General features: G+C 38.6%; 1 protein-coding gene and 1 long non-coding RNA gene across 3 annotated transcripts; one reads left to right on the forward strand and one right to left on the reverse strand.

Annotated features, from left to right (window-relative positions):
• The first annotated feature begins 1300 nt into the window (after window positions 1–1300).
• LOC140607512 (uncharacterized) lies at window positions 1301–9517 on the forward strand. Of its 2 annotated transcripts, none has more exons than XR_012009511.1 (3): window positions 1301–1437; window positions 7490–7590; window positions 8818–9517. It is a non-coding gene; the product is annotated as an uncharacterized lncRNA (long non-coding RNA). The 2 variants fall into 2 exon arrangements; XR_012009510.1 differs by having other exon boundaries at window positions 7490–7565.
• Window positions 3616–9231, reverse strand: LOC140607511 (keratin, type I cytoskeletal 26-like). Its single transcript, XM_072782204.1, has 8 exons — window positions 8707–9231; window positions 7970–8052; window positions 7427–7583; window positions 7134–7295; window positions 6900–7025; window positions 6305–6522; window positions 4808–4875; window positions 3616–4051 (listed from the first exon to the last, which is right to left on the reverse strand). Exons 1-8 carry the CDS (start codon window positions 9133–9135, stop codon window positions 3900–3902), a joined length of 1395 nt encoding a protein of 464 aa, XP_072638305.1. The 5' UTR covers window positions 9136–9231; the 3' UTR covers window positions 3616–3899.
• Window positions 9518–25155: the final 15638 nt, after the last annotated feature.

Raw genomic sequence — 25155 nt, forward strand, 5'->3', positions numbered from 1 at the left:
TAAAAAAATGTTTTGAAATATTTATAGACTTACAGTAAAGTCCAAAAGTCTATGAAGAAATATTCAGGGAGGTTCTGTACACCTTTCACCCAGGCTCCCCAATATTTTTTTAAAAGATTTTTATTTATTTATTCATCAGAGACAGAGAGAGAGAGAGAGAGAGAGAGAGAGAGAGAGAGAGAGGGAGAGGGAGGCAGAGACACAGGCAGAGGGAGAAGCAGGCTCCATGCAGGGAGCCTGATGTGGGACTCGATCCCAGGACTCCAGGATCACGCCCTGGCCTGAAGGCAGGCGCTAAACTGCTGAGCTACCTAGGGATCCCCAGGCTCCCCAATGTTAACATCTTAGATAACTGTAGTACAGTATTAAATTCAGGAAATTGACATTAGTACAATTCATAGTGTTTATTCAGATTTTGCCAGTTATATAAACATTTATTTGTGTGTGTGTGTGCGTGTGTGCAAGTGGATATGTTGTAGCTCTATGCAATTTTACACATGTGTGGCCTCATGCAGCCACTACCATAATCAAGATACTTAACCGTGCCATTTTCATAAGACTCTTATGCTAACCCCTTTACAACCACACCTGCTCCTCCCTCCCAATCTCTAACCTCTGGCAACTATGAATCTGTTCTCCATCTCTGTAATTATTTTATTTCACAAATATTACATAAATGCAATAATGCAATATGCATTCTAATGGATTTGTCTATTACTTCTTTCCACTCTATTAGATTTTGCTTCATGTGTTTGGGAGAGTTTTTGTTTTATATATTTAGGATTGCTTTGTCTGATACTAATACAGCCACTCCTGATTTATTAAAAGTAAATTAAATTTTTTAAAAAAATGGAGGTATAATTGACATGTAACATTGTATTAATTTCATGTGTAAAACATAATGATTCCATATATGTATATATTATAAAATGATCACCACAGTAAGTCAAGAATATCCATCACCCCATGTATTTACAAAGTAAAAATAATTTTTTTTGGATTAATGTTTTCATGATATATCTTTTACCATTCTTTTACTTTCAATCTACCTGTATTTGGTATGTTTGAAGTGAATCTTGTAGATAGCATTTATGTGGGTTGTGCTCTAGAGAAACACATGCACATGTAGTAGGTGCCATGTACAGAATGTTTATGGTAGTATTATTCATACTAGTCCCAAACTGGAAGCAATTCAACAGTAGAATGGATAAATTGTGCCAAATATTTAAAAAGTTTTGCCAAGCTGGGAGTTAGATAATGGTATCTCATGTGGTTTCAGTTTCTATTTCTCTGATTGCTAGTGAGGTTGAACACTCATACATTTATTGGCATTTAGGATTTCTATCAGCACATTGAAGATATCCTTCTACTGTCCTTTGGATTCCCATTGTTGCTGCTGAGAAGTTGGCGTTCATTCTTGCTGCCACTCACTTGAAGGTAAACATTTCTCCCCATTTGCCTGATTTTAAAGATATTCTATTATCTTCATTGTTTTGTGGTTTCACTATGATTTATCCATATGTGAATTTCTTTTTATCTTGTCTTCAGCTTTACTGTGATCTGATTCCTGTACAGTTCATTTTATTTCAATGCATAGGACTTCTTTAATCTGTGAACTGGTGTCTTTCATCAGTTCTGGAAAAATTTTAGCTCTTTATCTCTTCTGATATTGCTTTACTCCAATTGTCTCTGTTTTATCCTTCTGGAAGCCATTCTGGAAGCTATCTTTCTGGAAGCTTTCTGACTTTAAACCAATTGCTAGGGGTAGATCCAGGGCCTGTTCTGAGGGCCTGAAGCTTACTCAATTTTTGTTCCTCAGATGGTAGTGCTAGCAGGAATTGATAGGCAAACCTATATTTGAATGAAATGTGTTACTTTTGTTAAGGAAAATTTGTTGTTCCCTCCAAGATAAAGGGATTCAGCAGAATCATCCTGACAGCATATGATTAGTTTTCCTTCTAAAAAAAGTTTCTATGGAATGAATATTCATTAATATATTCAGTTTCTATGTCTGCTGATGGCAGGTCAATAACTTGACCAGCCTTAGAGAGATGGAGTCTGAGCTATAGCCTCCATATTTGTCACAATGGCCACTTTGACAATGGGCTCAGTGTGCAAGCATTGAAGTGGGGAAGAGGGAGGTTGGCTGACCTCCACAAGATGAATCAGCTTGTCCACATAGTTGTGGAGCTCTTTCTCTGGAGTGTTCTGTAGAGTGCATTAAAATGAGTTATAAAGAGCCATATGCCTTGTGCTCACTCCCAGGGGAATGCAATTCTCATAAGTATGGAGTTGTCATATGTGAAGATTTTTATAGGAATTGTGCAAAAATAAAATTTATAAAAATTCTTGTATATAAGGAGCACAGAGCAATACTAAAAACAATAAATATGTTACATTACCCATTACATTCCTGACAGAAGGAGATTTTTGTCTTTAGTAGGCATCAGTGAAAATTAATTCTCCACAATTTTACACATTTGATGACTAAAAAGATTTTTCCATAGATGAGCTTCTGTTCCACACACTTCATACCTTATATCTCTTCTGTTATCTACATATTTCTGGGCCTGGGTGTTATAGGATTTGTTCATGTCACAACTTGCAACCTTGTTCCTTTATAATATGATACTGCATGGGCACAGTGGGCAGTAGGAATATTCCTGGAAGCCTCCCATGGAAATGATGAGAACGTCATTAATATATTCCATCACACTCATTTTAACTTCCTCTTGACTTAGGGTGACTTTATGTGTAAATGCCAAAATAGGTCAGTTCACATCTGCTAAAACATCTGGTTAGTAGCATCCTTAACTCTCTCTCAAATGTTACATTTGCATAATACATTGTATGGTCACCCCATCTTAGACATGATAGATCACCCCAGACATGAGGGAAAGAGTGATGGAGGAGAAATTGGAGTGGAAAGAGATAGGAGACTTAATTGATGGTGCTAAAGTTATCTTAGTTTTGCAACAGTTTTAAAAAAATGACTCTATAAACATAATGCTAGGGCCTTTCCTGCACTGATGAGGGATCTGAAGCTTATGCATTTCTGTCATGGTAAATTCACCTGTCAGTCACCCTGCTCTCAGCTTTATCTCTCAGACTGGTTCACCATCATACTTGGTTCTTCTAAGTCCTGAATCTCTCCTGGATTCTAGAGAGTCAGTCAGTTCCTTGAACATGTATTTTTGTTGTTGTTTTTGAGAATTCTTCCACTATTCTGAACCAGTAAGCTTTCTCCCCTGGGGTTGGAGCAGAAAGATGAATGTACTGCAAAATGGAAAAATAGCTATCAAAATTCAAATTCAACAAACTCATGTTAACTGAACACCCATGCAGACTGGCCATTATAAAGGTGAACAAATCCTAGTGATCAACGGGGATACTCTTCTTTTCCATCCACAAAAGCCCAAGGAGATCTAGTTATTTATATGATTGATCAGGGGCCGATTTGAGACCAGAGATTAGGTCTGGTGCTCTATCCAATTTATCTAATCATGAATTGAAGTAAATGTGACTGTGTGAGGCACTTTATTTTACCAACCTACTCTTAGTACTGTCACGTTGGGATCAACTGTAGAAATTCAAAAGCACCAGATTCATCAGAAATAATTTGCAACAGAAAAATTTTTAATGAGTGCCCAAAAAGTACCCTGAAATAGAAACAAAATAATGAGAACAAGATTTTTCTTACTCCTGAGAAGGATTACATGGAAAGAACATGAGAAAAAGAAGAGAAGGAAAACAAATTCTAGCCCTTGCATTTTTAAGAACAGAAATGAATTATTTCCTTGGGTTATTTGGCCAGTGGGATTTTGCAAAGGCAGGCTCTGGTTTTTTTTTTTTTTTTTGTTTTGTTTTGTTTTGTTTTTTTAAAATAACTTGTTTTCTCACTATGGTGCTTTAGAAGACACTCGTTGCTCCATTGTAATGTTGCTTATTTTAGAGGATTTTTCTTCAACTGAATGGACCCTCAATGAAAGGACATTACCAAGTTGATCTAGTTCCTCAACCACTGTTTTGACAACAATTTCTTCTTTTGAGTCTAAAATAAAATAAATGCAAATTTAGTACTCATTCTTAATAGGCTGAAAGGTACTTAGTCACAATGGTATGCTTCTAAAAAATAGTGTTTGCAAGACTGTGTTTGAAGACTGCTCAGCAAGGCCCAGAACTATCTTATATTTACCACTGTCTTTTAGAACAATGAGTGTTTGAAAGTTTAAGTAAAATGTAGATTAAAGCAACCTAATTATCAGGTCAGTACTGGCCTGAGGCAAGTAATGTCTTCTTTTAAATGCCAACTTGGCCTACTTTTGTGGTTTAAAATACAGTAGCTCTTTCACCAAAGAATTGAAACTGGGAAAATAATAGGTTCTAGGTAAGAAAAATGTTTGGGGATTGAGTCTCCATTTCAGAAATTTCACAATGCCTGTTCTACAGGAATATAAAAATGCAACCATTAAGAAGCTGTCATAATGGGGCACCTGGGTGGCTCAGTGGTTGAGCGTCTGCCTTTGGCTCAAGGTGTGATCCTGGGGTCTTGGGATCGAGTCCCATATCGGGATCCTCTTGGGGAGTTGGCTTCTGCCTCTGTCTGTGTCTCTGCCTTTCTCTGTGTGTCTCTCATGAATAAATAAATAAATCTTTTAAAAAAACCCAGCTGCTATAATGACCCCTGATTTCTTCATTCACTGCAATTAACCTTAGAACAATTTGATTTAGTTTACAAATAAGCGACTTATTTAATAAAATTGCTAGAGTTGAAAAGATTTATACCAAGTAAAAAAACCTTCTGTACCTTTGACTTGATTTTCAGAATGTATGGGCCCACGTCCTTTTGATTTGTAGCATGTGGACTTGCTTTTTCTGTGAAGAGAAGAGTAATTGTTGCATTTTTTTCTTTCATGAGGAAGCTCATAAATAACTGAATCGGGAATAAAAGTTTTGGAGTTCTGGTTTCCACAGGATTCAATTCCTCTTATGTTTAAAAGACATATAAGTAAGCTTTTCATGACCCCAGTATAGTGAAGGGAGAGAGTAAATGAGTGTTTATGGTCAGAAATCCCCTTGTGACCAGCTATCTCTTTTGTCTCACTATCTGGGGACTCCAGTTTCTGACTCTGACTTTTCAGTGAGTCTTCTGGCCAGTGAAGATGTTCAGGATGCCACAATGCAGAAGGCGGTGGGCTAGTGCTGTAGAAAATATAGAGTGATGATGCAATCAGTTTACACCACTGAAAATGAAGTATAGTGTAAAAATTTAGCCAGAACATGGCATGAAATGTATAGTGGAAGAAGTGAATAAGGAATGCTGTAATGAGCACTTTGTTCCAAGGAGCATCATTGTTGAGTTCCTATGCAAATAGATTGTAGAGGGCTGACACTAGCCTTGGAAGATGCAGGAGATGGTATGGACTCCTGCTATGGACCATGGGCAAGCATTTAGTGGTAACAGACACTGATGATTACCCAGTACCTTCTGGGTGCAAGCCACTCTCATGACCACTTTACCTACACAGTGAAGCATTATGGTCATGAACACAAAGTGTTGTTTTGGTGTCATCACAATCATACCAATAAGGAAACTGGGATTTAAAGAGGTTAAGCCGGGATCCCTGGGTGGCGCTGCGGTTTAGCGCCTGCCTTTGGCCCAGGGCGCGATCCTGGAGACCCAGGATCGAATCCCACGTCGGGCTCCCGGTGCATGGAGCCTGCTTCTCCCTCTGCCTGTGTCTCTGCCTCTCTCTCTCTCTCTCTCTCTCTGTGTGACTATCATAAATAAATAAAAAAATTAAAAAAAAAAATAAAGAGGTTAAGCCATGTGTTCACATTCACCCACGGTTACATTTCCAGGGCTGTTGCTCTTGGCTACCAAGCTATGGTGACTTCGCCAATGAAATAGTCATTGTTCATCTTTCAAATGAAAATGTAATAGCTCACCTCATACAGGGTGCACATGTGGTCACTAGTGAAGCACCAATAATATAGAGTGTGTTGTTAAAGGAAATGTGCTCCAACATTAAATCACAGAATCACTCCCCCTGGAGTACAGGGATTACTTAACATTGGGTATTTAAGCATCCTATGTGTTATTGTAGACACACACACCTCACATACTTGGACATTTGATATGGCTGCCTGTTTTCATTTAACTTGGGTGCAATAATAAATTCCTGAGACCACAGATGAATATGATCCTTACAGTAGGAAGTTCTAGGATATGATACTGGTGTACGTGGATTCCAATAAAATCTAGTTGATGTGAGATGATTTTTTTTCACAAGTTAGTATTTACCTTTCTTCTCCATCTATTAATTTGCAATACGTTTCTATTTCTTTCTCTAAAAATATTTTGATGTCAAGGAGCTGTTCATACTCCAGCTTCTGGCCTTCTGTCTCTGTGCGAATTTGTTGCAGTTCTTCCTCCATAGCTCCAATCTGGTCCTGAATTTGCTGGAGCTGGATGCAGTAATTGCCTTCCGTTTCGGCCAGGGAGCATTCATAGGAATGTTTCTGAAGGAAGAACAAAGCAAGGCTTGTGTGGGTAACAGATAAATGGCATGTTCATATTTGAAACATTCTCAAGATGGAAAAAAGCATTTGAACAAAGTCTAAATCTTTTCAATGGAAAAATTAGCGTAAACCAGAATTCTTTATACAAACAAACAAACAAACAAACAAACAAACATTTTTCTCCCCATTGAGAAAAGTTTGATTTTTAAGTTTTGGGATTGTTAAGTCAGAAGTCATGTTTAGGGACAATGTTCTTATGATCTACCACATTTTATACACATTAAATTATATGCGATTAGTTATATATACTTTGTTAGAAGTACATTTATCTCTTCACATGCACACACACATTCAAATCAGTGGGGACTCCTACGAACCGTAGCCATGACTGACTGAAGTTCTATTTCCAAGGTTTGCAGATTGCGTTTCAGCTCCGTCAGCTCATTCCTAGCTGTGGTGGCCGCTCCTGCATCATCAGAAATCTGCTGTTGCAGTGAAGCACTCTGTAGCATAATCATCAGAAGGGTTAGTGACCAGCTCAGTGGTCTACCAACCATAGACATAGACATACCATAGACATACCTTTGTCTATGTCATTGCCATAGACATACCTTCTCGTTGAACCAGGTCTCCACGTCCCTGCGGTTCTGCTCGGCCAAGTCCTCATACTCGGCCCTCATGTTGTTCAGCAGGACTGTGAGGTCCACACCTGGGGCTGCGTTCACCTCCACATTCACATCCCCGCCCGCTGCACACTGCAGGACTTTCATTTCCTGGAAAAGGGATCAGTATTAACACCCAAGGTAAAATTTTGACCGATATTCCCCCTCTGCTCTGAAGTGAACAGTGGACCTGAGAGGAATGAAATCAGATACTATCTGAAGCCACCTGTGGGGTCCCTCACCGACTCGTGATTTTTTTTGAGGTATGCCAATTCCTCACTGAGTGTTTCAAACTGTATCTCCAGGTCAGTTGTACAAAGGGTCAACTCATCCAGAACCCTGTGAAGACCATTGATGTCGGCCTCGACGCTCTGGTGTAGAGTAAGTTCGTTTTCATACCTGAAAGGTTAGTAAAGTGTTTGAGAATTGTAATCCCAGGCAGGTGCAAAGCCTAACTTTCTCCAACATCTCATATACCAAAAGACAGGATGTTCTGTCCATGCTTCTGAAACTTACCACATCGGCAAAGAGATGATACACTTTGGAATACCTACTGATTTAGGGTGATTGTTTTGGAGGAGTTGTGCCTTCAGTTTTTATCATCCACTGTGCTTTGTAGTTAAATCAAAATGTTTAAAATTTATGATAGCTCTTTTTGTAAGGGCACATTTAATTTCTTCAGTGATTTAGTCTCATATCTCGGTTTTTAAAGCAAAAGGTCTGTTTTTTTACTCCAACTGTAGTATTTTACCTTTATTATAATTAATTACATTATTTTCACCTACTTCAGCCTGAAGTCATCAGCGGTCAGTCTGGCATTGTCATTTTGTAGTATAATGCTGGAGTTACTGGTGGTCACAGAAATAATCTAAATAGGATAGATTGTACAAAAATAGGTGCTGATAGTTAAGGGCGAGTCCAGATTTCAATGTGATTCTTTCTTCACAACCCATCAAGTATCTGCTTTAGTGTCATTTTTTTCTATGTGAAAGGAATCTGGCTTTTTCTTCAGATAACGAATAGCCAGAGCTTAAGAGGCAAAGTATAAGTTTTTACAATTACAGATACTTTTATACTCTTGATTTAAAAATATGAGCTAAATATAAGATCAACAAGGTGGTTATATGTTTTGAAACTATTTGTCTTTAATTATATAATTTTTTTCCCCCAAGACACTGCTTTAAGCACTGGGAATGGAGAGTGAGCAAATTCTACATGATGTCAAAAAATTTTTAAAAAATATTTTATTTATTCATTCCTGAGACACACACACACACACACACACACACACATACACACAGAGGCAGAGGGAGAAGCAGGCTCCATGCAGGGAGCCTGATGTGGGACTCCATCCCAGGTCTCCAGGATCAGGCCCTGGGCTGAAGGTGGCGCTAAACCGCTGAGCCACCTGGGCTGCCCCATCATGTCAAAATTTTAAGCACTTTATAATTTATATTTTGTCTCTTTTAGGTTATGTACACCCAATGTCTATAGTAAAATTATGGAAGTCCATATTTCTTACCTGCTTTTTAAGATCCTCAATGATAGAGAAATATCTAGTATAGTCATGATCTAGTCCCCGGCAAGAACCAGGCCCATATTTCTCATACCAGGCCTTGATTTTCTGCTCTAGGTCTGCATTGGCCTCCTCCAGAGCTCGTACATGGTCCAGGTAGCACGCCAGGCGGTCATTGAGGTTCTGCATGGTCACCTTTTCATTCCCAGAAAGGAGGCCATGCTCATTTCCCAGAAAACCAGCACAGACACCCCCACCACCATGATAGAAACCTCCTCCAGAAGAAATGCTCCCAAGAGCACAAGAAATGTTACTTCCTGCTCCAGATCCACGGCACACATTCCCAGCTCCAAAGCCTGGACCGCCACCAGACAGCCACCCCGGGCTAGCTCGTGAGCAGACTCTCCTAGCTCCACTAGAAAGTTGAAAAGACATGGTGACAGTACAGTGGAGTGACCCTTTCTCAGCAAGGAGCAAAGCAAAAGCACACCATCCATAGAAGTGAAGAAGTGATCTCCATTGGCCTTTTATAGGTCTCAGTAGGTTCTTTCAGTCTTGACTTTCAATCTGTAATAAAAATTACTTGCTCCCTAATTGTTGTTTTTCATAATTGGATGATTTTTAATTGTGTCCAGTCTGTAGGTGGAAAGGTGCCCCAAGGGTATGTTGATCTATGAAAAGGTGCCTGGCCGAGTAATACTAAATCATAGTTTCAAAGGTCAATATTAAATGTGAGTAAACATACATCTTTTTGACCTCTGGAAGAGAGTCTAGTTTTTTTTTCCTCTAGATAATAAAGAATAATTCACATGAGAAATCTCCACTGGTTTTTTCCTGCAAATGTTGATGGAGTATGTCTATTGTTCATGCTTTATTGGGCATTTCCTTTCTTATTAATATTAGATGCTCTCAATATACAGTGATCTGTTGGTAGTGGGAATTTTTTAATTGATTTTTTAAAGCTGAAACAGAAGTAAGAGAAGTCCTGCAACACTTTGCTTATGAATTTAACTGAAATTAATGAATATGTGGCAGTGTCAGAAAACTATTTGTATTGAGATTTCTTGGCTTAGTCTAGGAGAGTATCCATTCAACAAACTTCTAAGTTTCCAAATAATTCATTTCTCTACCTCAAAAATACTGCGTACTGCCTTTTAGCTTAAATTTATGTATTTTAAGTATTCAGAATTATTTTGGAATTTCCTATTGATAATTAAGGAGTAAGATATATGAAGGAGAGATGTGTTTTCATCCCTCCTTAGGAAACCAATAATTATGGTACTCGAGATGAAAGATTAGTTGTTTGTTATAGGTAAGCAGCCTCTTCGTTCTCTTTTCTTAATGCCCATGGGAAGTCGTTCCATTTGGTTGTGCTTCATTTCCCTCTTGGGCAAAAGAAAATAATAACACTGCATGTTGGGTAGTTTAAATAATTAGTGACTGTAAAACAGTCTGAAGGGCACAAACATTTTGTAAATGTTAATTATTTAAATTATTATAATAAAGTGAACATGTCAGACAGGGTCAAGTCTCTATGATTTATAATGGTACAAATTGATTAGTTACTGATTATGGGTTTAGATTGTTTTGAAACTATTTTTTTTTTCTGAATGAGATTTTTCAATGCTCTGAGTATCAAATAATTTGGAAACACCCAACATTATTGCTCCTGAAAGATAGATAATAATTGGTGGGCCAGAATGCCTGGATTTTTTTGACCAAATATATATAAAACTGTAATTCAGACCATCTCAACAGTTTCAGAATAATGTGTGATAAGAGATGCAGTTTATATTTAAAGAATTGTTTTTTTTTTAAGATTTTTATTTATTTATTCATGGGAGACAGAGAGAGAGAGAGAGAGAGGGAGGGAAGGAGGGAGAGAGGGAGAGAGGGAGAGACACAGGCAGAGGGAGAAGCAGGCTCCATGCAGGGAGCCCAATGTGGGACTTGATCTCAGGACTCCAGGATCACGCCCCGGGCTGAAGGCAGCGCTGAACTGCTGAGCCACCAAGGCTGCCCTAGAGAGTTGTTATTGATTTTGTTGTGACTTGGTCACAATTTTAATCTTTTGCCCAAATTTCCCATGAATAAAACAAGAAAAATAGAATATGGGGTCAGGGTAATAGTTTTTAAGTCCTGAGACTTGTACAAGAAGTATTATGAAGCTGCAAAGTATTATTAATGTAATCTACTTATCTCTAGGTATTTTATAAATACTAATTAACTTGTAATCTTTTGTGGAACAAGTTAAGCATATATTATCAGAACCATTTCGGGGATGAGTTGGCTGTGAAGCTAAGTGGCAACACAGATCACAAAGCATTTTTATATCCAAGCAGGATTGGAATGTATGATGCTTAACTCCTGAAAACACTGTCATCTGTTTACTCATCAGGGCAAATCTTTTGACTTTTCTTAATCATGGATTTCCTCTACACTAATACCTGCTACAGAAATTTAGATAGATTTTAGTCCTTTCCAGAAGTGGGGGATAGACTTAATGAATTCTATCCATTCATCTCTTCCTTGAGGGTGGTTATTTTTATTCATGGTAAGAAATATTCAACCATATATCATTATCCTTTCTTGAAACTCTATTAGGTACTAGAATGTTCATATAATACACATGTTCTAGGTACTCCAAAATAATTGAATTGAACTGTAAATTATGCAGTGTAAATGTCTGCTCACCTCAGGATAATGAAATTCATCACATTATCTTATTCTAACAATCATATGATAAATTTAGTGTTTAATTTCAAACTTGTTTCAATATCTTTAAAGTTTTTTTAAATTTAAATTCAATTTAGTTAACATCGAGTGTATTATTAGTTTCAGGAGTAGAATTTAGTGATTCATCAGTTGCCTATAACACCCAGTGCTCATTATATCACATGCCATCCTTAATGCCCATCACCCAGGTACCCCATCCCTCCACTCACTTCCCCCCAGCAGCTTTTAGTTTGTTTCTTATAGTTAAGAGTCTCTTATGGTTTGTCTCTCTCTCTGTTTTCATCTTATTTTATTTTCTCTTCCCTTCCCCTATATTCATCTGTTTTGTTTCTTAAATTCCACATATGAGTGAAATTTTATGGTATTTGTCTTTCTCTGACTGACTTTTTTGCTTAGCATAATATCCTCTAGTTCCATCCATGTCTTGCAAATGGCAAGATTTCATTCTTTTTGATGGCTGAGTAATATATGTGGTATACATATATCACATCTTCTTTATCCATTCATCTATTGATGGACATCTGGGCCCTTCCATATTTTGGCTATTGTGGACATTGCTGCCATAAACATTGCACTATGTTTGCATCTTTTGGATGAATACCTAGTAGTGCAATTGCTGAGTCATAGCATAGTTCTATTTTAACTTTTTGAAGGACTTCCATACTGTTTTCCAGAGTGGCTGCATCAGTCTGCATTCTCACCAACAGTGTAAAAGGGTTTCCTTTTCTCTGCATCCCTGCTAACATCTGTTGTTTTCTGAGTTGTGAATTTTAGCTATTCTGACTGGTGGGAGATGTTATTTCACTGTAGTTTTGATTTGTATTTCCCTGATGCTGAATGATGTTGAACATTTTTTTCATGTGCCTGTTAGCCATTTGTATATATTCTTTGGAGAAATGTCTGTTTCATGTCTTTTGCCCATTTCTTGACTGGATTTTTTTGTTTTTAGGGGTATTGAGTTTGATAAGTTCTTTACATATTTGGATATTAGCCCTTTATCCAATACACCATTTGCAAATACCATCTCCCATTCCATTAGTTGCCTTTTAATTTTGTTGATTGTTTCCCTTTCTGTGCAAAGGCTTTTTTATCTTGATGAAGTCCCAATAGTTCATTTTTGCCTTTGTTTCCCTGCCCTTTGGAGATGTGTTTAGCAAGAAGTTGCTGTGGGCAAGGTCAAAGAGGTTGTTGCCTGTGTTCTCTAGGATTTTGATGGATTTCTGTCTCACATTTAGGTTTTTCAATATTTTTTGCTGGTTTTTAAAATTTACACTCTACATTTCTGTTATCCAAGTTGAAATGGTATTTTTCTCAGACTGAATGAGGTTTGTTTTATCACTAGCTATCTAGTTTTTCTGGGAATCAGATTCTGGTGTGCTAATTCTTCCCACAAAATGGCTTCCCTGGTTTTGGTACTTCCACTTTGCCCTGAAGTGAATGGTGGACCTGAGAAATGAAATCAGATACTACCCAAAGTCACTTTGCAGGGTCCCTTGCTCTTTATAAGGGACTCTGATGGCAGCTTAATCTTGACTGATTGGAGTTCAGAATGTGCTTAGTTTTTTCCTCCCTTCTCTCACTAGAAGGAAACTGGAATCATGAGGTTCTCAATAGCATGGTGTTATGTTGGAGTTAAGCACAGACTCTGAGCCAGAACACCTGGATTAGCATTCCAGCAACTCCAGTTATTAGTTGTGTGATGCTGGGAAAGTTACTTAGCCACAGTCTACCTTAGTTTCCTTATGTATAAAAGAGGATGACAATAGTACCTATCTCATAGAGTTCTGAGAATTAAATGATGCTTAGAATAGAGTTCAAAGTGCTGGGTATCACTATTATTGATTCTTTCCTGGAAATCATTTAAAAAATCCTGCACATATTTTGGTTTTGTTGCCTTTATTTTGGTGTCCCATCCAAGAAATCATTGCCAAGACCAATGTCAAGGAGCTTTCTCCCATCAATATTGCCATACCACCCTGAACACACTTGATATTATCTTTTATGTTTTCGTTGAGGAGTTTTACTGTTTTCGGTCTTATGTTTAGGTGTTTAATCCATTCTGGGTTGATTTTTGTGTATAGTGTGTGATAGAGGCCCAATTTCACATGGGGCCCTTTTTACATGTGACTATTCAGTTTTCCCAATACCACTTCTTAAAGAGACTATCTTTTTCCCATTACATATCCTTGGCCCCTTTGTTGAATTTAGGGCAATGTATATATGTGGATTTATTTCTGGGCTCTCTATTCTTTCTATTGTGGTAAAATACACAGAACATAAAATTATTTCCTTATCTATTTTTAAAAAGATTTTATTTATTTATTCATGAGAGACACACAGAGAGAGGCAGAGACACAGGCAGAGGGAGAAGCAGGTTCCCCTCAGGGAGCCCGATTTGGGACTCAATCCACAGACCCAGGATCATGCCCTGAGCTGAAGGCAGAGGCTCAACCACTGAGCCACCCAGGTGTCCCTCCTTATCTATTTTTAAGTGTATGATTCAGTGACATTGAATCCATTCATAATGTTGTGCAACCAATATACATCTCCATACTGTTTTCATCTTGCAAAACTTAAGCATACCCATTAAACAATAACTCCCCATTCTCTTCTTCCCAGCCCCTGGAAATCACCATTCTATATTTTTTCTCTCTATGAATTTGACAACTCTAGGTACCTTATATAAGTGGAATCATATGGTATTTATCTTTTTGTGACTGGCTTATTTTACTTAACATACTCCTTGTAGTAGCATGTATCGGGATTTCCTTCCTTTTAAAGGCTGAATAATATTCCACTGTAAGCATGCACCACATTTTGCTTATTCATTCATTATTAGTGATCATTTGGGTTGCTTATATTTAGTTGTTGCTTGTATTTTAGTTGCTGCTCTGATCATGGGTGAAAAATATCTTTTTAAGATCATGCTTTCAAATTTTTTTGATTATATCAGGAGGTGGAATTGCTGGAACGTATGGTATTTCTAATTCTAATTTTTTGAGAAACTGTCATACTGTTTTTGTTAGGGGCTGCACCAGTTTGTATTCCCACTAACAGTGCAGAAGTGTTCTAATTTCTCCATATCTTTACGTCTTCCATGATGTTTTATTTACTCTAGCTTTGTAATGTATTTTGAAATCAGGAAGTGTGATTTGTCTTTTCTCAAAATTGCTTTAGCTATTAAGGGTTTTTTTTTTTTGGTATCAATATGAATTTTAGGATTTTTTTCTATTTATTATTTTAAAATGCCAATGGGATTTTGACAGGGATTGCATTAAATCTGCAGATTGCTTTGGTAATATGACTATTTAGACATTATTAATTCTTCTAGATAGTGAAGATGAGATGTCATTTGATTTATTTGTGTCTGATTTAATATTTTTCAATACTGTTTTGTAGTTTTCAGGGTACAAGTCTCTTATCTCCTTAGTTAATTTATTCCTAAGTATTTTATTCTTTTTGATGCTATTATAAATTGGATTGTTTTCTTAATTTTCTTTTTGGATAATTTATTATAAGTGTATAAAAATGTAACTGGTTTTTTAATGTTGATTTTGTATCCTGCAACTTTGCTGAATTTATTTATTACGTCTAGCAGTTTTTTGATAAAGTCTTTAGGGTTTTCTATATATAAGAGGCTATTTTCTGCAAACAGAGATAATTTTACTTCTTTTTCTTGTCTAATTGCTCTGGCTAGGAATTCCAGTATTGAATAAAAGGGGTGAGTGGACATTTTTCTCTTATTCCTAGTATGCAGGAAAGCTTTCAGTTTTTCACCATTGAGTATGATATTAACTGTAGTATTGTTTTATATGGCCTTTTATATTGGGTTACATTCCTTCTATAACTAATTTGTTGAGCGTTTTTATCATGAAAAACTGTCAAGTTTTGTCAAATGCTTTTTCTTTATTTATTGAGATGACTATATGATTTTTACCCTTCCTTCTGCTAATGTGGTATATAATATTTATTGATTTGTGTATGTTGAACCATTCTTGCATCCCAGGGATAATTCACATTTGATCATGATATATGATTCTTTTAGTGTGCTGTTGAATTTGTTTTGCTAGAATTTTATTGAAGATTTTTGCATCTATATTCATCAAGGATATTGGCCTGTAATTTTCTTTTCTTGTAGCATCTTTGGCTTTGGTATAAGAGAGATGCTGCCTTATGCAATGAGTTTGGAAGTTTTTTTCTCCTCTTAGTTTTTGGAAGAGCTTGAGAAGGATTGGCATTAATTCCTCTGTAAATAGTAGAATTCATCAGTGAAAACACCTGGTCCTAGGCTTTTTGTTGAAAGGGTTTTTGATTACTGATTATATCTCTTCGTTTATCATTGGTCTGCTTAGATTTTCTATTTTTCATGATTTACTCTTGGGAGGTTGTGTGTTTCTAGGAATTTATTTCTTTTAGATTATACAATTTGGGAGGGAGGGGCAAGATGGCGGAAGAGTAGGGTCCCCAAATCACCTGTCCCCACCAAATTACCTAGATAACCTTCAAATCATCCTGAAAATCTACGAATTCGGCCTGAGATTTAAAGAGAGAACAGCTGAAACGCTACAGTGAGAAGATTTCGCGCTTCCATCTAGGTAGGGAGATGGGAAAAAAGAAATAAAGAAACAAAAGGCCTCCGAGGGGGAGGGGCCCCACGAGGAGCCGGGCTAAGGCCGGGGCAGTGTCCCCAGGACAGGAGAGCCCCGTCCCGGAGAAGCAGGAGCTGCACCAACCTTCCCGGGCGGAAAGGGGCTCGCAGGGAGTTGGAGCAGGACCCCAGGAGGGCGGGGATGCCCTCGGGCTCCCTGGGACAGTAACAGACACCTGCTCGCCCAGGAGAGTGCCCCGAGCTCCCTAAGGGCTGCAGCGCGCACGGCGGGACCCGGAGCAGTTCGGAGGGGCTCGGGCGGCGGCTCCGCGGAGGGGGCTGCGGGGCGGGAGCGCGAATCCAACAGCGCAGGCCCCGGAGCACTGGGCGCCGGGACACAGCCCAGGATCCGGCCTTCCCCGGGACAGGCAGAGGCCGGGAGGGCCCAGGACAGCAAGGACGCTCCTGCCCCGAGCTGAGCAGATCAGCGGCCCCACCCCGGAGCCTCCAGGCCCTGCAGACGGAGAGCTCCGGGGTTACTGCGGGGGCTGAATCCAGATTTCCAGAGCTGGCCGCTGCCACTGCGGTTGTTCCTCCTGGGGCCTCACGGGGTAAACAACCCCCACTGAGCCCTGCATCAGGCAGGGGGCAGAGCAGCTCCCCCAACTGCTAACACCTGAAAATCAGCACAACAGGCCACTCCCCCAGAAGACCAGCTAGACGGACAAGTTCCCGGGGAAGTCAAGGGACTTAAAGTATACAGAATCAGAAGATACTCCCCCGTGTTTTTTTTTTTTTTTTTTAATTTCTGATTGCTTCCCCCACCCTTTTTCCCCCTTTCTTTCTTTTTCTTTCTCTTTTTCTTCTTTTTTCCTTTTTTCTTTTTTCTTTTTCTCTTTTCTTTCCTTCTTTCTCTCCTCTCTTTTTCTCCTTTTCCCAATACAACTTGTTTTTGGCCCACTCTGCACTGAGCAAAATGACTAGAAGGAAAACCTCACCTCAAAAGAAAGAATCAGAAACAGCCCTCTCTCCCACAGAATTACAAAATCTGGATTACAATTCAATGTCAGAAAGCCAATTCAGAAGCACTATTATACAGCTACTGGTGGCTCTAGAAAAAAGCATAAAGGACTCAAGAGACTTCATGACTGCAGAATTTAGATCCAATCAGGCAGAAATTAAAAATCAATTGAATGAGATGCAATCCAAACTAGAAGTCCTAACGACGAGGGTTAACGAGGTGGAAGAACAAGTGAGTGACATAGAAGACAAGTTGATGGCAAAGAGGGAAACTGAGGAAAAAAAAGACAGACAATTAAAAGACCATGAGGACAGATTAAGGGAAATAAACGACAGCCTGAGGAAGAAAAACCTACGTTTAATTGGGGTTCCCGAGGGCGCCAAAGGGACAGAGGGCCAGAATACGTTTTTGAAATCATAGCTGAAAACTTTCCTAATCTGGGAAGGGAAACAGGCATTCAGATCCAGGAAATAGAGATATCCCCCCCTAAAATCACTAAAAACCGTCCAACACCTCGACATTTAATAGTGAAGCTTGCAAATTCCAAAGATACAGAGAAGATCCTTAAAGCAGCAAGAGACAAGAAATCCCTGACTTTTATGGGGAGGAATATTAGGGTAACAGCAGACCTCTCCACAGAGACCTGGCAGGCCAGAAAGGGCTGGCAGGATATATTCAGGGTCCTAAATGAGAAGAACATGCAACCAAGAATACTTTATCCAGCGAAGCTCTCATTCAAAATGGAAGGAGAGATAAAGAGCTTCCAAGACAGGCAGGAACTGAAAGACTATGTGACCTCCAAACCAGCTCTGCAAGAAATTTTAAGGGGGACTCTTAAAATTCCCCTTTAAGAAGAAGTTCAGTGGAACAATCCACAAAAACAAGGACTGAATAGATATCATGGTTACACTAAACTCATATCTCTCAATAGTAACTCTGAACGTGAACGGGCTTAATGACCCCATCAAAAGGCGCAGGGTTTCAGACTGGATAAAAAAGCAGGACCCATCTATTTGCTGTCTACAAGAGACTCATTTCAGACAGAAGGACACCTACAACCTGAAAATAAAAGGTTGGAGAACCATTTACCTTTGAATGGTCCTCAAAAGAAAGCAGGGGTAGCCATCCTTATATCAGATAAACTAAAATTTACCCCGAAGACTGTAGTAAGAGATGAAGAGGGACACTATATCATACTTAAAGGATCTATCAAACAAGAGGACTTAACAATCCTCAATATATATGCCCTGAATGTGGGAGCTGCCAAATATTTAAACCAATTAATAACCAAAGTGAAGAAATACTTAGATAATAATACACTTATACTTGGTGACTTCAATCTAGCTCTTTCTACCCTTGATAGGTCTTCTAAGCACAACATCTCCAAAGAAACGAGAGCTTTATTTTTTTTAAATAAAATAATTTTTATTGGTGTTCAATTGAAACGAGAGCTTTAAATGATACACTGGACCAGATGGATTTCACAGATATCTACAGAACTTTACATCCAAACTCAACTGAATACACATTCTTCTCAAGTGCACATGGAACTTTCTCCAGAATAGACCACATACTGGGTCACAAATTGGGTCTGAACTGATACCAAAAGATTGGGATCGTCCCCTGCATATTCTCAGACCATAATGACTTGAAATTAGAACTAAATCACAACAAGAAGTTTGGAAGGACCTCAAACACGTGGAGGTTAAGGACCATCCTGATAAAAGATGAAAGGGTCAACCAGGAAATTAAGGAAGAATTAAAAAGATTCATGGAAACTAATGAGAATGAAGATATGACCGTTCAAAATCTTTGGGATGCAGCAAAAGCAGTCCTAAGGGGGAAATACATCGCAATACAAGCATCCAGCATCCATTCAAAAACTGGAAAGAACTCAAATACAAAAGCTAACCTTACACATAAAGGAGCTAGAGAAAAAACAGCAGATGGACCCTACGCCCAGCAGAAGAAGAGAGTTAATTAAAATTCGAGCAGAATTCAACGAAATTGAGACCAGAAGAACTGTGGAACAGATCAACAGAACCAGGAGTTGGTTCTTTGAAAGAATTAATAAGATAGATAAACCATTAGCCAACCTTATTAAAAAGAAGAGAAGACTCAAATTGATAAAATCATGAATGAGAAAGGAGAGATAACTACCAACACCAAGGAAATACAAACGATTTTAAAAACATATTATGAACAGCTATACGCCAATAAATTAGGCAATCTAGAAGAAATGGACGCATTCCTGGAAAGCCACAAACTACCAAAACTGGAACAGGAAGAAATAGATTACCTGAACAGGACAATAACCAGGGAGGAAATTGAAGCAGTCATCAAAAACCTCCCAAGACACAAGAGTCCAGGGCCAGATGGCTTCCCAGGGGAATTCTATCAAACGTTTAAAGAAGAAACCATACCTATTCTACTAAAGCTGTTTGGAAAGATAGAAAGAGATGGAGTACTTCCAAATTCGTTCTATGAGGCAGCATCACCTTAATTCCAAAACCAGACAAAGACCCCACAAAAAAGAATTACAGACCAATATCCCTGATGAACATGGATGCAAAAATTCTCAACAAGATACTAGCCAATAGATTCCAACAGTACATTAAGAAGATTATTCACCATGACCAAGTGGGATTTATCCCCGGGACACAAGGCTGGTTCAACACTCGTAAAACAATCAATGTGATTCATCATATCAGCAAGAGAAAAACCAAGAACCATGTGATCCTCTCAATAGATGCAGAGAAAGCATTTGACAAAATACAGCATCCATTCCTGATCAAAACTCTTCAGAGTGTAGGGATAGAGGGAACATTCCTCGACATCTTAAAAGCCATCTACGAAAAGCCCACAGCAAATATCATTCTCAATGGGGAAGCACTGGGAGCCTTTCCCCTAAGATCAGGAACAAGACAGGGATGTCCACTCTCACCACTGCTATTCAACATAGTACTGGAAGTCCTAGCCTCAGCAATCAGACAACAAAAAGACATTAAAGGCATCCAAATTGGCAAAGAAGAAGTCAAACTCTACCTCTTCGCCGATGACATGATACTCTACATAGAAAACCCAAAAGCCTCCACCCCAAGATTGCTAGAACTCATACAGCAATTTGGCAGCGTGACAGGATACAAAATCAATGCCCAGAAATCATGGCATTTCTATACACTGAGACTGAAGAAATAGAAATTAAGGAGTCAATCCCATTTACAATTGCACCCAAAAGCGTAAGATACCTAGGAATAAACCTAACCAAAGAGGTAAAGGATCTATACCCTAAAAACTATAGAACACTTCTGAAAGAAATTGAGGACGACACAAAGAGATGGAAAATATTCCATGCTCATAGATTGGAAGAATTAATATTGTGAAAATGTCAATGTTACCCAGGGCAATTTACACGTTTAATGAAACCCCTATCAAAATACTATGGACTTTCTTCAGAGAGTTAGAACAAATTATTTTAAGATTTGTGTGGAATCAGAAAAGACCCCGAATAGCCAGGGGAATTTTAAAAAAGAAAACCATAGCCAGGGGCATCACAATGCCAGATTTCAGGTTGTACTACAAAGCTGTGGTCATCAAGACAGTGTGGTACTGGCACAAAAACAGACACATAGATCAATGGAACAGAATAGAGAACCCAGAAGTGGACCCTGAACTTTATGGTCAACTAATATTCGATAAAGGAGGAAAGACTATCCATTGGAAGAAAGTCTCCTCAATAAATGGTGCTGGGAAAATTGGACATCCACATGCAGAAGAATGAAACTAGACCACTCTCTTTCACCATACACAAAGATAAACTCAAAATGGATGAAAGATCTAAACGTGAGGCAAGATTCCATCAAAATCCTAGAGAAGAACACAGGCAACACCCTTTTTGAACTCGGCCACAGTAACTTCTTGCAAGATACATCCATGAAGGCAAAAGAAACAAAAGCAAAAATGAACTATTGGGACTTCATCAAGATAAGAAGCTTTTGCACAGCAAAGGATATAGTCAACAAAACTAAAAGACAACCTACAGAATGGGAGAAGATATTTGCAAATGACTATCAAATAAAGGGCTAGTTTCCAAGATCTATAAAGAACTTCTTTTTTTTTTTTTTTTTTTTTTTTTTAAATTTTTATTTATTTATGATAGTTACAGAGAGAGAGAGAGGCAGAGACACAGGCAGAGGGAGAAGCAGGCTCCATGCGCCGGGAGCCCGACGTGGGATTCGATCCCGGGTCTCGAGGATCGCGCCCTGGGCCAAAGGCAGGCGCCAAACCGCTGCGCCACCCAGGGATCCCTATAAAGAACTTCTTAAACTCAACACCAAAAAAAAAAAAAAAAAAAAAAAAAAAAAAAAAAAAAAAACTCAACACCAAAGAAACAAACAATCCAATCATGAAATGGGCAAAAGACATAAAGAGAAATCTCACAGCGGAAGACATAGACATGGCCAACAAGAACATGAGAAAATGCTCTGCATCACTTGCCATCAGGGAAATACAAATCAAAATCACAATGAGATACCACCTCACACCAGTGAGAATGGTGAAAATTAACAAGGCAGGAAACAACAAATGTTGGAGAGGATGTGGAGAAAACGGAACCCTCTTACACTGTTGGTGGGAATGTGAACTGGTGCAGCCACTCTGGAAAACTGTGTGTGTTCCTCAAAGAGCTAAAAATAGACCTGCCCTACGACCCAGCAATTGCACTGTTGGGGATTTACCCCAAAGATTCAGATGCAATGAAACGCTGGGACACCTGCACCCCGATGTTTCTAGCAGCAATGTCCACAATAGCAAAACTGTGGAAGGAGCCTTGGTGTCCATCGAAAGATGAATGGATAAAGAAGATGTGGTGTATGTATACAATGGAATATTCCTCAGCCATTAGAAACGACAAATACCCACCATTTGCTTCAACGTGGATGGAACTGGAGGGTATTATGCTGAGTGAAATGAGTCAATCGGAGAAGGACAAACATTACATGGACTCATTCATTTGGGGAATATAAATAATAGTGAAAGAGAATATAAGGGAAGGGAGAAGAAATGTGTGGGAAATATCAGAAGGGGAGACAGAACATAAAGACTCCTAACTCTGGGAAACGAACTAGGGGTGGTGGAAGGGGAGGAGGGAGGGGGGTGGGGGTGAATGGGTGACGGGCACTGAGGGGGCACTTGACGGGATGAGCACTGGGTGTTATTCTGTATGTTGGTAAATTGAACACCAATAAAAAATTAATTTATTAAAAAAATAAAAAAAAGAGATAATAGAGTTAATCCATGTAGAGTGCTTGGAAAAGTATCTGCTACTTAATTAAACTCGATAAATGTATTCTACTATATAAAAAAAAAGATTATCCAATTTGTTGGCATTTAGTGTTTCAGTATTCTTTTATAATCCTTTGTATTTCTGGCAGCACTTGTAATGTCTCTTTTTTCACTTACAATTTTTGAGTCCTTTCTCTCTCTGGTAGAACTCAGCTAAAGATTTGTCGATTTTATCTTTTCAAAAAGCCACCTCTCAGTTTTGTTAATCTTATCTATTTCTTTTCTAGTCTCTATTTCATTTGTTTTTGTTCTAATCTTTATTATTTCTTTCCTTCTGTTAGTTTTAGGCTTAATTTCTCCTTTTTCAAGTTCATTGATACGTAAAGTTAGATTGTTTATTTGTGAACTTTCTTCTTTATTAATATTGGTGGTTATCATGATAAAATTCCCTCGTAGTAAGCTTTTGATGCATCCCATAAGTTTTGATATGCTAAATTTTCATTTTCATTTGTCTCAAGATTTAAAAATAATTCTTCCTCTTGATTTCATCTTTTATGCATTGGTTATTTAGGAGTATTAGTTAATTTCTACGAATTTTTTAATTTTCCAATTTTTCTCCTGTTTTTTTTTTAATTGAGTTCAATTTGCCAACATATAGCATAACACCCAGTGCTCATCCTGTCAAGTGCCTCCCTCAGTGCCCATCACCCAGTCACCGCAACCCCCGCCCAACTCCCTGTCCATCACCCCTTGTTCGTTTCCCAGTGTCAGGTGTCTCTCATGTTCTGTCTCCCTTTCTGATATTTCCCACACATTTTCTCTCCCTTCCCCTTTATTCCCTTTCACTATTTTTTATATTTCCTGAATGAATGAGACCATATAATTATTGTCCTTCTCTGATTGACTTACTTCACTCAGCACAATACCCTCCAGTTCCATCCACACTGAAGCAAATAGTAGGTATTTGTCATTTCTAATGGGTGAGTAATATTCCATTGTATACATATATCACATCTTCTTTATCCATTCATCTTTCGATGGACACCGAGGCTCCTTCCATAGTTTGCCTACTGTGGACATTGCTGCTATAAACATTGGGGTGCAGGTGTCCTGTCGTTTCACTGCATCTGTATCTTTGGGGTAGATCCCCAGCAGTGCAATTGCTGGGTCGTAGGGTAGTTCTATTTTTAACTCTTTGAGGAACCTCCACACAGATTTCCAGAGTAGCTGCACCAGTTCACATTCCCAACAACAGTGCAAGAATGTTCCCCTTTCCCCATATCCTCTCCAATATTTGTTGTTTCCTGTCTTGTTAATTTTCACCATTCTCACTGATGTGAGGTGGTATCTCATTGTGGTTTTGATTTGTATTTCCCTGATGGCAAGTGATGCAGAGCATTTTCTCATGTGCTTGTTGGCCATGTGTATGTCTTCTTTGATGAAATTTCTATTCATGTCTTTTGCCCATTTCATGATTGGATTGTTTGTTTCTTTGGTGTTGAGTTTGCTAAGTTCTTTGTAGATCTTGGATACTAGCCCCTTATCTGATATGTCATTTGCAAATATCTTCTCCCATTCTGTAGTTTGTCTTTTAGTTTTGTTGACTGTTTCTTTGCTGTGCAGAATCTTTTTATCTTGATTAAGTCCCAATAGTTCATTTTTGCTTTTGTTTCCCTTGCCTTCATAGATATATCTTGCAAGAAGTTGCTGTGGCCAAGTTCAAAACGGGTGTTGCCCGGGTTCTCCTCTAGGACTTTGATGGATTCTTGTCTCACATTTAGATCTTTCATCCGTTTTGAGTTTATCTTTGTGTATGTGTAAGAGAATGGTCTAGTTTCATTCTTCTGCACGTGGCTGTCCAATTTTCCCCACACCATTTATTGAAGAGACTGTCCTTTTTCCGGGGGATATTCTTTTCTGCTTTGTTGAAGATGAGTTGACCATAGAGTTGAGAGCCCATTTCTGGATTTTCTATTCTGTTCCATTGATCTATGTGTCTGTTTTTGTGCCAGTACCACACTGTCTTGATGACCATAGCTTTGTAGTACTACTTGAAATCCGGCATTGTGATGCCCCCGGCTCTGGTTTTCTTTTTCAATATTCCCCTGGCTTTTTGGGGTCTTTTCTTATTCCACACAAATCTTAAGACGATTTGTTCCAACTCTCTGAAGAAAGTCCATGGTATTTTAATAGGGATTGCATTAAATGTGTAAATTTCACTGGGTAGTATTGACATTTTCACAATATTAATTCTTCCAATCTATGAGCTTGGAATATTTTCCATCTCTTTGTGTCGTCCTCAATTTCTTTCAGAAGTGTTCTATAGTTTTTAGGGTATAGATCCTTTACCTCTTTGGTTAGGTTTATACCTAGATATCTTATGCTTTTGAGTGTGATAGTAAATGGGATTGACTCCTTAATTTCTCAGTCTCATTGTTAGTGTATAGAAATGCCACTGACTTCTCGGCATTGGTTTTGTATCCTGACACACTGCCGATTTGCTGTATGAGTTCTAGCAATCTTGGGGTGGAGGCTTTTGGGTTTTCTATGTATAGTATCATGTCATCCTCAAAGAGGAAGAGTTTGACTTCTTCTTTGCCAATTTGAATGCCTTTTATTTCTTTTTGTTGCCTGATTTCTGCGATTAGGACTCCTAGTACTGTGTTGAATAGCAGTGGTGAGAGTGGACATCCCTGTCGTGTTCCTGATCTTAGGGGAAAGGCTCCCAGTGTTTCACCATTGAGAATGATATTTGCTGTGGGCTTTTGTAGATGGCTTTTAAGGTGCTGAGGAATGTTCCCTCTATCCCTACACTCTGAAGAGTTTT

Source organism: Canis lupus, chromosome 16, assembly GCF_048164855.1.
Source record: "Canis lupus baileyi chromosome 16, mCanLup2.hap1, whole genome shotgun sequence".
Lineage (NCBI taxonomy): Eukaryota > Metazoa > Chordata > Mammalia > Carnivora > Canidae > Canis > Canis lupus.